Source organism: Schistocerca piceifrons, chromosome 2 (assembly GCF_021461385.2).
Source record: "Schistocerca piceifrons isolate TAMUIC-IGC-003096 chromosome 2, iqSchPice1.1, whole genome shotgun sequence".
Classification (NCBI taxonomy): Eukaryota; Metazoa; Arthropoda; class Insecta; order Orthoptera; family Acrididae; genus Schistocerca; species Schistocerca piceifrons.
The window spans coordinates 969,450,868-969,465,965 of NC_060139.1; the positions used below are offsets into that span (position 1 = coordinate 969,450,868).

General features: G+C 42.4%; 1 protein-coding gene across 2 annotated transcripts; it reads right to left on the bottom strand.

Moving 5' to 3' along the window:
* Nucleotides 1-3,233: 3,233 nt before the first annotated feature.
* On the bottom strand, nucleotides 3,234-4,761 carry LOC124777591 (proline-rich protein 2-like). Of its 2 annotated transcripts, XM_047253054.1 has the most exons (3): nucleotides 4,704-4,761; nucleotides 3,647-3,740; nucleotides 3,234-3,616 (listed from the first exon to the last, which is right to left on the bottom strand). In XM_047253054.1, exons 1-3 carry the CDS (start codon nucleotides 4,740-4,742, stop codon nucleotides 3,417-3,419), a joined length of 333 nt encoding a protein of 110 aa, XP_047109010.1. In that variant the 5' UTR covers nucleotides 4,743-4,761; the 3' UTR covers nucleotides 3,234-3,416. The 2 variants fall into 2 exon arrangements, with proteins under 2 accessions (XP_047109010.1, XP_047109009.1); XM_047253053.1 differs by having other exon boundaries at nucleotides 3,234-3,740.
* Between the last annotated feature and the right edge of the window lie 10,337 nt (nucleotides 4,762-15,098).

The following is a 15,098-nucleotide window of genomic DNA, read 5'->3' on the forward strand; positions in this document are numbered from 1 at the left end:
TAAAGGAAATCCTCATCATTTCATCATTATCATCACCCGTGACAGTGACTAGATTAGACCATGTAAAAAATTGGACTGCGTAACAATTAGCACATTGTACTGGCGTTGATGCCCGCGCAGGTGAGCTCACCACATACCAAACATCATTATCATCTGCCCAGCCTATGAGGTACGATATCTGTAATGAGACGAGGCCACCCAGCCACACGACATCTGGACATGGTTTCGTCTTGCTTTCGCCAAATCCGAAGACACACCATAGCACACCTTGAGCACCAACAAGTTGTGCAGTTTCCGAAATGCTCTCACCGAGCATCCGGGCCATAGCAATCTGCCCTCGCTCGAACTCAGATAGATCGCGTGACTTCCTCCTTCTACATATGGACAGCACGCTCTCTGATACTACATGAACCGTAAGCCTATCTGACTGGCAGTCGTTCCTCGCCAGGTGACGCTGCTGCCACCTGGACAGGTTTTTTATACACACATCAAAAAAAGTTTGGGATAGACATCAACATAAACATCATTTCCGCCCCTTTTATGGTCATGAAAACCACACACTGCATGTTGTCCCGCCATACAGCGAAACCTTCAGATGCGTTGGTCCAGATTTCTAAACACACCGGCACCTCTAATACGCAGTAGCACGTCCTCTTGCATTGATGCTTGCCTGTAATAGTCATGGCATACTATCCACACGTTCATCAAGGCATTGTTGGTCCAGATTGTCCCACTCCCCAATGACGATTTGGCATAGATCCATGAGAGTGGTTGCTGGGTCACGTTGTCTAAAAACAGCCTTTTCAATCTATCCCAGGCATGTACGATAGGGTTCATGTCTGGAGAACATGCTGGCCACTCTACTCGAGCGATGTCGTTATCCTGAAATAAGTAATTCACAGGATGTGCATGATGGGGGCGAAGACTGTCGTCCATGAAGTCGAATGCCTTGGCAATATGCTGCCGACATTGTGCGCTATCGGTCTGAGGATGCCATTCACAAATCGTACAGCCCTTAAGGCGCTTTCCATGACCACCAGCGGCGTACGTCGGCCCCACATAACTCACACTGTGTCTAAGGCGTTAGCCTTTCCGGGATGCCTCCAAACATATCGCCGACGACTGTCAAGTTGCAGGCATATGCGTGAACGTGATGCCAGTCCATTCGGCATGTTGTTTTGCCCATCTGTACGCGCTGCATGGTGTCGTGGTTGCAAAGATGGACCTCGCCATGGACGTCGTGAGTGAAGTTGCGCGTCATGCAGCCTATTGCGCACAGTTTGAATCGTAACACGACTTCCTGTGCCTGCACGATAAGCATTATTCAACATGGTGGCGTTGCTGTCAGGGTTCCCCCGAGACAAAATCCACAGGTAGCGGTCATCCACTGCAGTAGTAGCCCTTCGGCAGCCTGAGCGAGGCTTGTCATCGACAGTTCCTGTCTCTCTGTATCTCCTCCACGTGCTAACATTTTCGTATTCAGGAGTGAAGCTAGAGACAGATCTCATATTCCCACATCACTTGATGCATCAGCACTCCCCCCCCCCTCCCCCATTTTTCTGGGTTATACCACTACTTATTTACATATATTTGCCACTTCGTTGTTGTGGCTACATATCATAATAGTCTTAATTCAGAAGAATTTCAGTTCTTCATTAAGAAAATTGAAATACTAAAGAATATCAGAAGTCGTTATTAAGCCTCTGGACACGCTGCCGTGCCTACATGTGTTACTGAGATTTATAAAAATATGTTTCAAAATAGACAATACCTACTCCCAAGTACACATGAAAGGTCAGAGGTGATGGCGTCACTGCTGGTGATGACATACTTACCTGATACACAATGGCAAGGTCTCTACCATAACCCACGTAGCTAAAATGAAGCAGAAGTATACTTCAAGAACATTTCTGACGACTATTCAGTGCAGCATCGTTTCAACATTGGTGCTAGCTACCAGTTATTGTCTCTAAAATACCACTTCCGTCGTACTCCAATAGCCATCACACAAATTTGTTTTTCTATCATTCTACGAGAGAAGACATCTATAACGGGTACTAACAAGGGAACCTCCCCATCGCACCCCCCTCAGATTTAGTTATAAGTTGGCACAGTGGATAGGCCTTGATAAACTGAACACAGATCAATTGAGAAAACAGGAAGAAGTTGTGTGCAACTGTGAAAAAATAAGCAAAATATACAAACTGAGTAGTCCATGGGCGACATAAGCAACATAATGGACAACACGAGCTTAGGAGCGCTGTGGTCCCGTGGTAGCGTTAGAAGCTGCAGAACGAGAGGTCGTAGGTTCAAGTCTTCCCTCGACTGAAAATTTTACTTTCTTTATTTTTGCATAGTTATTATCTGTCCGTTCGTTCATTGACATCTCTGTTCACTGTAATAAGTTTAGTGTCTGTGTTTTGCGACCGCATCGCAAAACCGTGCGAGTAGTAAACGAAAGGAAGTGGCTCTCCAATGGGAACAGAAAACATTTGATCGCAAGGTCATAGGCCAACCGATTCCTCCACAGGAAAACACATCTGATATATTCTATACGACACTGGTGACGGCATGTGCGTCATATGACAGGAATATGTTGTCGACCCACCTAACTTGTACACTTGGCGAATGGGTAAAAAGATTCTTCTACCTTGCCCGATTTAGGTTTTCTTGTGGATGTGATAATCACTCCCAAAAAAGTGATGAAAACATAAGAGTTTGTCACATAAACTGAAAATAAAAAATTAAACTTTTCACTCGATGGAAAATTTGAACCAAGGACCTTTCGTTCCGCAGCTGCTCATGTTACCACGAGACCACGGCGCTCCTGCGTCCCCAGCGTCCTTAATGTTGCATATCTTCCCTTGAACTACTCAGTTTGTATATTTTGCTTATTTTTTCACAGTTCCACACAACTTCTTCCCGTTTTCTCAATTGATCTGTGTTCAGTTTTTCAAGGCCTATCCACTGTGCCAACTTATAACTAAATCTGAGGGGGGTGCGATGGGGAGGTTCCCTTGTAAGGAGTGCATAACTTATATATCTTTGGATTCATAGCCTAGGTGGTGAAGTGCACACTCAATTCGCAACATAGGGAACATTCTGAACTTACACAGAAAAGTTCTGGATGAATTATAAAAGTTCTCCTATGTATATGTTAACTTTACCTTGATCTCAAACTCATTATCCTGCAAAGGAGTTACACTTTTCGACATACAAGTTATTCGTTATAGTTTACAGAAGATGGAAACATTTATGGAGATTTTTAGATGCTCATTTAATGACAAAAAATTTTACAAAGCGGTTCACAGAACACTTCCATCAATTAAGGTAGATCCTGTTAATTGTAAATATCAAGTTTGAACTCTCTTGATGTTTCACAGATGCAATAATGTCAACCATCAGAGTCCACCAATTCAAAAAAGCCAAAGTCCTCCAGAGGGTGGCCCTGGTGGGCCAGTAGGCTGAGGTTCACCAGTTGGCTGGGGTCCTTCAGTTGGTTCAGGACCTCCAGTAGGTGAGCCTGGAGGTCCAGTTGGTTGAGGACCCCCAGTAGGTTGACCTGTTGGTTCAGGACCTCCAGTAGGTGGGCCTGGTGGACCAGTTGGTTCAGGACCTCCAGTAGGCTGACCTGTTGGATCAGGACCTCCAGTTGGTGGGCCAGATGGTCCAGTTGGTTGTGGCCCTTCAGTTGGTCCAGGAGGGCCAGGTGGAGTCTCCTGGCTGCGGCATGCTGCCACCTGTAGTGCAATGGTGTGCTTTGTAGTACATCTTACATTCTCTTTTGGTTGAGTTGATAGTAAAAATATGAATGCAACACTATTCGACAACATTGCAGTTGCTAGTATGTACTAGCAACATGAGCCACATAGGTTTTCTCGCTATTTGGTATACAGAGAAATGTTCTCTTACTCAAGAACTGTTGAACGTCTCATGGACCTCTAGGGAGCATAGACTTATAGCGGATATGACGAATATCGTAGAGGACTGTCATGTGCGCGAAGCAGAGAAATAACTAGTATGAATGCTTCACTAGTTCCAACAATCTACATCAGTTGCAAACATTTTACAGACGAGTTGAGTAACGAGGAAGTGCAAAATTATCCAGTTATGTCTTCTTTTTGGGATTTGACAGCTGGGCAAAACGTTTGCTAAAACAACTATCAACAACAATCTGATATACTTATCGCAAAATGTTACTTCGTTATCATTATTCTATATATAATTCGTCGAGGGCACATACACAAACAGAGGAAGAAACAAAGTAGATTAAAGATTAACAACTTGTTGATAGCGGGATCATTAGAGACGAGGAACAACCTCACATTTTCATGGGAATCCTCCGTATTTTATCAAAGGAAAGAGAGCGACATATGCTTTAAGTGGTTCAGGGGTAAAATCTAAAGCAAAAGCTGGATGATCAGCGAGGAGCTCTACTTTCTTATCGAAAAAATAAAGTGTGGACTTGCTTCACGTGCTGATATATGAATCACTACAGTGTCAACAAATGCGTATCATAACAAAGTTTTCTCTTTTATATGCGAGAACAGAATGTTATGAACACAGAAATCAGTACCAATAAATACTCATCCTTAGGTCTACAGCCGACTGTAGATAGGATGTAGTCGTGAATGTGCTAGTAATGGTATATGAAGCACAAATTTCTATTTGAATTTTAACAATCTTCAGCCCGCAGTACTCACCACAAGACACAGAAGGAGAGCTGCCACTGTCGCCCTCATGGTGATGGAAGTGCTGAGGTGAGCGCAGGCCACAGAGCTTTTATAAGGCTCACCAACACCTGATGCGGATTATTCGTGATTCCGTGACACTTCAACAAAGGAACCGAACAGAGACCGCAACCCAAGTCAGACAATGGACGATCTGGTTTGTATCACAAGGCTACAGAACACAGCTGCGGCCAACTGAATAGCATAGTTTAGTTTAGTTTTACGTCGATAAATGCATGTCCCAAGTTGTCAAAAGCGTCTGAAAACCCCACATTTGGAAAGGAAAATCCAACAATGATAAGGTAGGTATTACTTTTATGTTACGAGGAGGTAGTATGTGATACTTCGCTTATTTGGAGAGCAATTGACGAGTCAACCTGGGAAAACTCTGTATAATCGCTTTCCAGATAGTCATGGCCTAACCTAACACTCCACTGCAGCCAACTGTTAATAGTCACACAGTTATAAATATTTCATATCCTGCAAAAATGGATGTGGTGGTCAGTGTATTAGAGCAGGGGAGAGCGTTGTATTTCGAACTCTGTTCAGACTTGGCCTCTAGCCAGAACTTCAACAGAAGCATCACGTATTCTTTTATTTATTTTCGAAATGCTAGCATTCACTTATGTGTGCTGCAGGCTCTTTCTGTAACTATAAAATATACTCGGGCTAAGTAAGTTTATGTTCGAAATGTGAAAAACTGTCCCCTGGTACAGCATGATTATGCACCTAGGATTAAATACTTTATTCAGATTTAAACGTCTTGCAGTCGATATAATCGTCTAAATAATGCGTTTAATAATCTACACGTTACATCAGCACTCTACTACATACTGATTGTTAGTAAGTGAAGCCAAGTTAAAAAATATTATAAAAACCCAGGTACAGGTGGAAAACAATTCGAAATAGAAGCTGTTGGCAACTAACACAGATTTCAGTTTTAGAGACGGGAAATTCCTTAATGATACTCAGTTCAGTTGCAAATATTACGTGTTTCATGGAGGCACACCATCTTCCATTTCCATATACAAGATGGTGCCCGACCGACGAAGTATGGTTTATCCATCTCACATTCTGTAACAAGTTTTAAGAATATATAGCATTCTAATCACTACAAAACTACGCAACTGAAGATTTAACAATGTCCTCCAAATAGTTTCGCTATATGATACATCACTTACTTGTGTAGAACTCGTCATTTTTACGAATGCTACACACAGAACAACCTGATGTTCCACTACAACAAGCCGGTAGACACTCCGGAAACTGCATATGGCGGTTTCTATCACGCATTCCTCCATGGATTCTTAAGTCTGATATTAGATTAAAATATTGACCAGGGACACATCATACATTCCTCGGTACACTATCCTCCCTGTACAACACTCTCACCTATGATTAGATTTCATTGTAGCAACGCTAATTGCTCCCTTCTACTTTTACCGCACCACTAATATCCATTACAAGTGTAGGTTGCAGAGTTATTTCCTGAAATTCTGATTACTAGCGAGGATGTACAATGATATAGGCACTGGAGTGCTTTTCTAAGGAATATGTTTGAAAACCCTGTCCAGTCGGGCAGTTTTTGATTTTCTTTATTTAACCAATTTCGGTTACCATTAATTTTTGGTGACCACACAATACATGATTGACAGTAGTGGCCTCCCTAGTCCGTGACATAGAACCACACAAACGGTCATGTTTGAGAGCCAGCTCGTCGAACCACCGAGTAGGTGGTATTATAACGTTTAGACCTTGATGTAATTATTGATGCAGTAATAATTAATATTAAGAGAACAACTAAGAGGCCGATATTTTCTTAAATTGATTTCCGTTGAGGATTATTTTGCATATGGTATTACCTTTTAATCTGAATGCACTTCGTATTACTGCTGGATATGGAGATATCTGGATTGTATTTTGTAGCAGTTATATTTAACTTGTGGACATTGCTCTATACTTTGTGTCCCCACATATTATTTGTTCGTTTTTAAAATTTTGGAACAATGAGCCTATACGTTGTCAAATAATGAAATCAACATAAATGTTACGAAGAAGAGGTTACGTGATGTTACTTTAATTGGAGTTCGTGATCATTCTTGTCACAGAGCATATTTTTATCACATATTTTGAGTGCACATGACCTAACTGTCCTTACACCGTATTCTTTCTTTGGACAACCATACCAGAGAATAATAAACAATTAAGAGTGAATTTTGTAGCTGATTATTGAGGAAAGTATACAGGGGAAAGTTTGCTTAGCTCTGTATCTTCGTTCCAACAAATCGTAAACCATATTGTGTTTATCCACCCACACGATACCAGTTGCTTGCTGTATGATGAATCAGAATTTTATTTGCTATATAGCTTCGTAGAGTTCACTTCAACCCTTTAGTCTTAGGTATATGAGAATACAGTAATATCTTCTTGATGTTGATATTCGTCCCTTTATGGTGAATAGAAGAATGCCACTGCGGAGTATGTAGTAAATTGTAAACAACACGGAAAAAAATTGGAGGGAAGGAAGTTTCATGTAGAGCGAAAGATTACCGTCGAGTTTAAGGTATTCATTTGGTTCGAAGGTTGGTTGACTATATATCTACGGAAAATCCACTATTTCTATTAAACTACATGGAACCCAAAAACTTAAGGGATAAAAATTAATCTGCAAATGTGAAATACGGATATACGATGTAGAAAGTAGGACTTTCGTAGTTTGTAGAAAATGGACACTGCTGTCAGTGTGATTAAGTGGAATTAAAAGCGCAGAATGAATTCAGTCGCTTTGTCAGAATTTCACTGTAAGGAAACTGGCATTACCGATATTGAAAAGTGGACAGTTTCTTATGTAGCCGGTCTTTAGGGACAGTTTCAAGTTGAGGCATGCGTTTCAAAGAGAGCAGGAGTGTTTACAGGTGGTACGAATATATTATTAGCGTAGCATGTAGATACGAAGGAGTGCAGGGTGACATTTGTGAACAATGAAACAGCACAGTTGAAGAATGAGTTCTATGCATAGTAGGAGGTGACTGCGGAAGCCGTCCAGAAAATGTCTGCAAAGCTCTCACATGCTATACAGATGCCAAGTTTGGAGGAGAAACAGTGATGCATTCTGCAGATCCAGGAAAGAGTGTTGATCAGGGGTTTTCAGACTATCCGATGCTTCCCAGGGGCAAAGCAGAGTTAATGATAGATACGCTTTGTTTCTACAAAGTTGAATAGTTCTGCGGACTTACGTAAAAATTATGATCACTATTCTGAACTGCTGAATAGATGTTATTAGAGAGGAACAAATTCGTTCCTCATCTACATCTACATGGATATTCTGCAAATCACATTTATGTGCCTGGCAGAGGGTTCATTGAACCATCTTCACAATTCTCTGTTATTCCAATCTCGTATTGCGTGCGGAAGGAATTGAAACACCCCCTTAGAAAAATTTTATAAATGACAGTGCTGATAAACCTCTTACGTTATTTGATTTTCCAACAGCTGAGGAAAACTGAACGTGCTTAGATGTTTCTCTCTTTACTTATTCTGATCATCAGTAAACTGACACAAAATATTTTTTAGCGCAACGCAATCTGACTTTCAATAAACCCTACAAAAGAATGGCCGTGACTAACTATGACCTATACCTTGCATGAATCACTTACCTCACAAAAATCTTCGTTACTCGAACTACCGCAATACAGCGAGCGCCGATACTGCCAGCTAAATAAAGGATTCTGACTACTGAAGGCACTACCTACTGACAGGCTTAGTTAGCAAATGAAAGATTTTGATGGAGAACAAACAATGTATTTACCTTAATAATATTCAAAAGTCATCATATATATATCAGTTCATGATATACAGTATTACAAAATTAATCTTTCTGATGGACACACGTCAAGATCGCTCTCAAAATTCTGCCATCTCTCTCCCCACATCCACCACTGCTGGCGGCTCACCTCCAACTGTGCAACGCTACGCGCTTTTCGCGTCTAAATGCCCAACACTACAATAGCAATATTCCAACAATGCAAATCAGCCACAGACTGCACACAACACAGTCAGTGATTTTCATACAGAGCGCTACGTGGCGTCACCAACACAAAAATCTAAACAACCTACTTACAGAATGAACACCTATATCTTTCCATACGAACTCTGATTTCCCTTATTTTATCATGGTGATCGTTCCTCACTATGTAGGTCCGTGTCAACAAAATATTTTCGCGTTCGGAAGAGAAAGTTGGTGATTGGAATTTCATGACAAGATTCCGTCGCAATGAAAAAAGCCTTTCTTGTAATAATTCCCAGCCCAAAGCCTGTATCATTTCTGTGACACACACTCCCGTATTTCGCGATAGTAGAAAACGTGCTGCCTTCCCTGGAACTTTTTCGATGTACTCCGTCAGTCCTATCTGGTAAGGATCCCACACCGCGAAGCAGTATTCTAAAAGAGGACGGACAATCGTAGTGTAGGCAGTCTCTTTAGTAGGTCTGTAACATTTTCTAAGTGTCCTGCCAATAAAACGCAGCCTTTGGTCAGCCTTCCCCACAACATTTCCTATGTGTTCTTTCCAGTTTAAGTTGTTCGTAATTGTAATACCTAGGTATTTAGTTGAATTTACGGATTTTAGATTAGACTGGTTAATGGTGTAACCGAATTTTAACGAGTAGTTGGTAGATCTTTTGGGACTAGTTGAGTACTGGTCGTTCTTCTTTAGGAATTGTTCATTTTACTCATTCACTGACTCTTTGTTACCTAATTCTGGATTTTAGAAAGATTTTCAGGAGACAAAAAACATAAGAAACTTAGAAGTGAATATCCTTGGAGTGATGATGATGATGAGCGTTTGGCGTCATTGGCCGGGAGGCCCCTCGCGGGGCAGGTCCGGCCGCCATATCGCAGGTCTGATTACATTCGGCGCCACATTGGGCGACCTGCACGCCGGATGGGGATGAAATGATGATGAACACAACACAACACCCAGTCCCTGAGCGGAGAAAATCTCCGACCCAGCCGGGAATCGAACCCGGGCCCAGAGGACGGCAATCCGTCACGCTGACCACTCAGCTACTGGGGCGGACATCCTTGGGGTAGTGAAGCAACTTAAGTCCCTCAGTAAAAGCAAATTTTCTTTTCTAGATTGTGTACCAATTAGTTTCCTTTCAGATTATGCTGATTCGAAAACACTGTACTTAACATACATGTACAAACGCTCGCTTGATGAAGGTCTGCATTCAAAGACTGGAAAGTTGCCGAGGTCACAGCAATATTCAAGAAATGCAGTAGGGATAATCCACTAAATTACAGGCCCATAATTAACGTGGATATGCAGCAGGAGTATGGGAAGTATACTGTGTTTGGCCATTATTGATTACCTCCAAGGCAACGGTCTATTGACACTTAGTAAACACGAATTCAGAAAAAACTCTATCTACCTATTTGAAATCGCTTGTGGATATCATTCAGCACTTCCTGTGAGTAAGGAGCTAGTTGTGTTTCAACAACTAGCTCCTTACTCACAGGAAATGTTGAATGATATCCACAAGCGATTTCAAACTGGTCTCGTATTTCTCGAGTTCAAATGGTTCAAATGGCTCTGAGCAATATGGGACTTAACATCTGAGGTTACCAGTCCCCTAGAACTTAGAACTACTTGAACCTAACTAACCTAAGGACATCACACACACCCATGCCCGAGGCAGGATTCGAACCTGCGACCGTTGCGGTCGCGCGGTTCCAGACTGAAGCGCCTAGAACCGCTCGGCCACACCAGCCGGCTTCTCGATTTCCAGAACGCTTTTGTGCCTGTTCAAAGAGTTGTCAGAGTCAGGCCTCAAATCTAAAAAAAAGAAGTGTGTATTCTTCCAGACTGAAATTGAGTACTTAGGGCATGCGATCAATTCCCAAGGTGTTCATCCGACACCGTCGCAGTTTCAGGTTATTCGTGACCTCAGACATCCAAGAAATTTCTCGGAACTGCAATTAGTACTAGGGAAGCTGACCTACTACGTCCGCTTCATTCCTCATGCACCACAAACTGGGGCGCCCTTTGATCGTCGTCGACGCAGGAATGTACCTTTCGTGATGTCCCACGAATGTACATTGCATTTCAGAAATTGAAAGACGCTGTGCTGAGTGAACGTTGTCTAATCCATTTCAGTCTAGGTAAACCAGTGGTCTTGGCCACTGACACAATCTCATATGGCAATGGCGTGGTAATTTCTCACAGGGTTGGTTGTGCAGACAGACCAATAGCTTTCGGCTCCTAACTTCGCAACAAGGCTCAGAAAATTTTTTCGCGGGTATATGGAGTGACTAAATTTCACCGAGATCTGAATGGAAGGTAATTCTAGTTAGTCACGGCCCACAAACTGGTGCAGTCACTTTTCAACCCCACCGAGCCTGTTTCAAACCGCACTGTACAGAAATTGCAATGATGGGCTTTTACTCTCTCGCATTATCAGTTCGAAATAATTTAAGGGCCCACATCTAAGGACGACACTGCAGACATGCTCACGCATAGTCCCGTGGGACCGGATGCAGACTTTGACACATCAAAGCACCACGTTGTCACATAGATGTACATGAGTTAGATGTTCCTGACCAATTTCCTTCAGATCACCGGGAGGTCGTCCAGGCAACGACAGCAGACCTGGACTTGCAGATTTTGTTGTGCTACGTCCACACATGCTGATCTCGCTTAATGAAACAAATAATTAGCCCAATGACTCGCAGATATTTTGCGTATACGCATTACTTGTCAGTTCTTCAAGGTGTATCTTCTTACGCACTGAATCAGGACAGTTATGTGTGATGATCCCAAGGCTGTCCAGAGACATGTACTCGGCTTGGTTCACCAGGGTTACTGGAGCGTCGTCTGCATGAAACAATTAGCTCACAGACACTGCACTTGGCTAGGCATGGACGCTTAAATAGAACATAGTGGCACAGTGCCAAGCCTGTGAGGAACACCAGGCAGCCCCCTCTCAACCTTTCTTTGACTGGCCAAAATCAGAGGCACCTCATCAGAGTGCTCATTTGGACATTGCTGAACCCTACTGGAACATTCATTCACTGATTATCGTCGACGCATATAGCAAGTTTCCTTTTGTTATACCCATGAATCAAAATCTACACGTTGCACACGCCTGTTTTTGCAGTTCATATTTTGCATTGAAGGTCTTTCAAAGTTGTTAGTGGTAGACAACGTACCTCAATTTGTGTGGGCAGGATTGAAGGCTTTTTTGCAAGTAAGGGCATTTGTAACATCCCCAGTGCGCATTTCCACCCCCATCAAATGGAGAAGTGGGGCGTCTCGTGTTCATTTTCAAACAGCAGATGGACAAACTACACATCCACCACACAAGGAAACAAACTTTGTTGCTCTGCCTCTCGTCTTACCTCTCCCAGCCCCGCAAAAGCCCTTCATCAGTGGAGTTGCTCCATGGACAGCACCACCACACAGTGCTTCAGCCGCTGCTGCTCCGCCCACTCAGGCAATGTATAAAGCTAATCAACAATTTTTATTTCATACTCAATGGTAGACGGAAGACCTTGCAGCACGGCAATCTTGTAAAGTTATTAGGTAGATCCAAATTTCTTGACAGTGTCGAGATGGTTGGCAGCGGTGGCACTGGAACAGTCTTTGCCTTTGTAATTTCCGTGATCCTGCTGCTGAGTCTTTATTTACAGATTTGTTGCCTGCCCCTATGATGCTGCCTATACTCCATCCGGAGACCTGGGGTTCAGCGTCGATACTACAAGATCCCTAACCCATGAACCCATTGCTGACATCTCATCCAGCACCGAATGGACGTGTTCTGGGGATGGACCACTCTGTGCAGCGGACTACCAAATGGTCGCCATCTGTATAACAACACCATTGGTGTTCAACAACATGAAGATTGCACTCCATTTTCGGATGCAGGAGTGAAGCTACAGATGGATCTCCTGTTCTCGCATCACTTGATGCATCAGCACCTCCCCACCTGTGAGTTAACGAGCATTGCGCTCTCATTTAAATATATGGCCGAAAGGGTCAGCCTACAGGAATTGTGAAAAGAACCCTGTCGTCCAGGACCGCGTGCCACAAAGTGCGCAGATTCACCACGAGACGGGGAAACTCACAGGCGTCTACTGTCTATTGAGACCTAAGCGCTGTAGTGTGCGAGTGAGACAGACGAGAACCTACGTCGGAGGGAAACCCAGTAGAATTCATGTGTGCCCAAGGAGACGTAGCAGTGTTAAATATGGTGGATCTAAGATCGACAATAAAATGAAACAGTTATGAAAAATATTTAATTCTGTAGAAATGCAGGGAATCAAGCCACAGTAATTTTAATCTGCCATCCTCCATAAATTTTCATGGTCATCCCAATAAAACTTGAATATTGACCATATATATAATAGTTTAGGATTTACTGTTAAAGTTAAATTCACAAGTTTTGTAACACACACCTGAATGCTAATATCTGAACGCTTTAGTCGATCTTAACGATCGACATTTCATATAGAAGCGCATCATTAAAATGACAAATGTTGTAAATGTCAACTCTGTAACTTTATTTACTTACAAGATACAGTAAACTTAAGTTATCAGTATTTTCAGTTAAGCATCAGATCATTTCCTCCAGACAAATCACATTGAACGATGACAGGATGTCACCTTATTGAATCATTAGGTAATAGAATAATTAGGGCATAATAGTTACTTTTGTTCTTTATTTATTTATCAGAAAGCCCACTGGTGCAAGGCTACTAGCCGTGGCATCAAAGCTAAGAAGGAAATTGTATTGGTTTTATGTAAAAGACTAACGTTTATTATTTAATGGATATTATTGTTGCTTTGTTTAGAACGTGAAAGTGGTCGACCTTTGATTATTTAAATATGTTAAAATGAAAAGATTGTAAAATAAGCTGTAGCCAATCAGATAAATAGCTTCAGGAAAGGGAACTGATATCGTCAGTTGAGTGACGATGTTCGGCGCGAGGGAAAACGCGGCCGAAGACGTGAATTTACTTTGAAAATTTTCTTAAAGTATTTACTTTATTTACTGGCGATTCATCAAGAACATAGACACATTTAATCACACTACGTGAGTCTGGAAGTAGTTGCCAGGAAGTAACTCATGGAAAATTACCTTTAACAAATGTGAATTTGTTCCTAAAAGTTTTTTCAAAACAGATTTAAAATTCTAAGCAGAAAAGCACACTCAAAATATCAAGTCACAATTTAACAAATGTGAATTTTACTCTTAAAAGCCTTTTCAAAACAGATTTAAAATTATAAGCAGAAAAGCACACTCATTATAGCAAGTTACCGTTTTATTTAGAGGCAAGAACAATATTAACAGTAGGAGCCTTTGGGCTGAGAAGTTTGCCTGCTCCCTTTCAACACGGCCGTAGTCATGTCCGCTCACAACATCCTCTGTAAGAGTACACTGGTACAAATCTGCATCACACCAGATTACTTTAAACAAACAATTTTTAACAACTCATACAAATATGTAAACTACGCACCCCTTAAGAGGAATGGAATGGTACAACCCTCGAATTATTTGCCACCGAAAGTACAATTCGTTTTTTTATTTTTTATTTTTTTAAAGGACTCTTACGGTGGAAAGGTGGCAAGCTTATATCCTAAAATGACTATTTAAATAAAACCCATAAAACGCAGACTTACAGAAAATGTACATGCTCTACATTATACATATACCACCTCGCAAGATGATAAGCAAGATAGAAACATATTTTAAGAATGCGGCCTTTAAGCAATAAATTCGTTAACACCGATTGACCCGGGGGGGGGGGGGGGGTTACTAAACAAACCAGACCATAGATTGCTCTAAACCTCCAATTCCACACGGGAAAACGGACCACCCAATTCACAATAACCACCTTCCCACGGGTGGGCAAGCGGAGACGAAGATGGAGGACCCCATAACAAAGCGGCTGGTGACCTCACCAAGAAAACAAGTAGAATTTAACAAGTGAATGAAACAACATATCTCCAATCACTTCTAATAAACTGCAATTTCTGGCGAAGACCTGGCGCAGCACCCCCAACACTCTCCCGAACCGTCCGCTGCCAGCCGCTTCAATGGACGCAGGAAGGCGCGCCGATCTCCCGTCGCATAGCGTCGCAGCTCGCCCCGGCCAGCCCGATGACGTGGTTTCGCTGCTGTTGCTCTCTTGTGAACTGCGAAGCCACTACCCCTTTCTATACAGCGCTGCCGACTGGAGTCACGTGAGGACCTCACACGCGGTGACGCTCAAGGCGGACAAGTCATCTCGTGTCTCAGTGCGCGACCAACCAACCGACCAATCAAACCGCCAATGACCGTTGCCCGAGCAACTCGAGCAGACTCAGA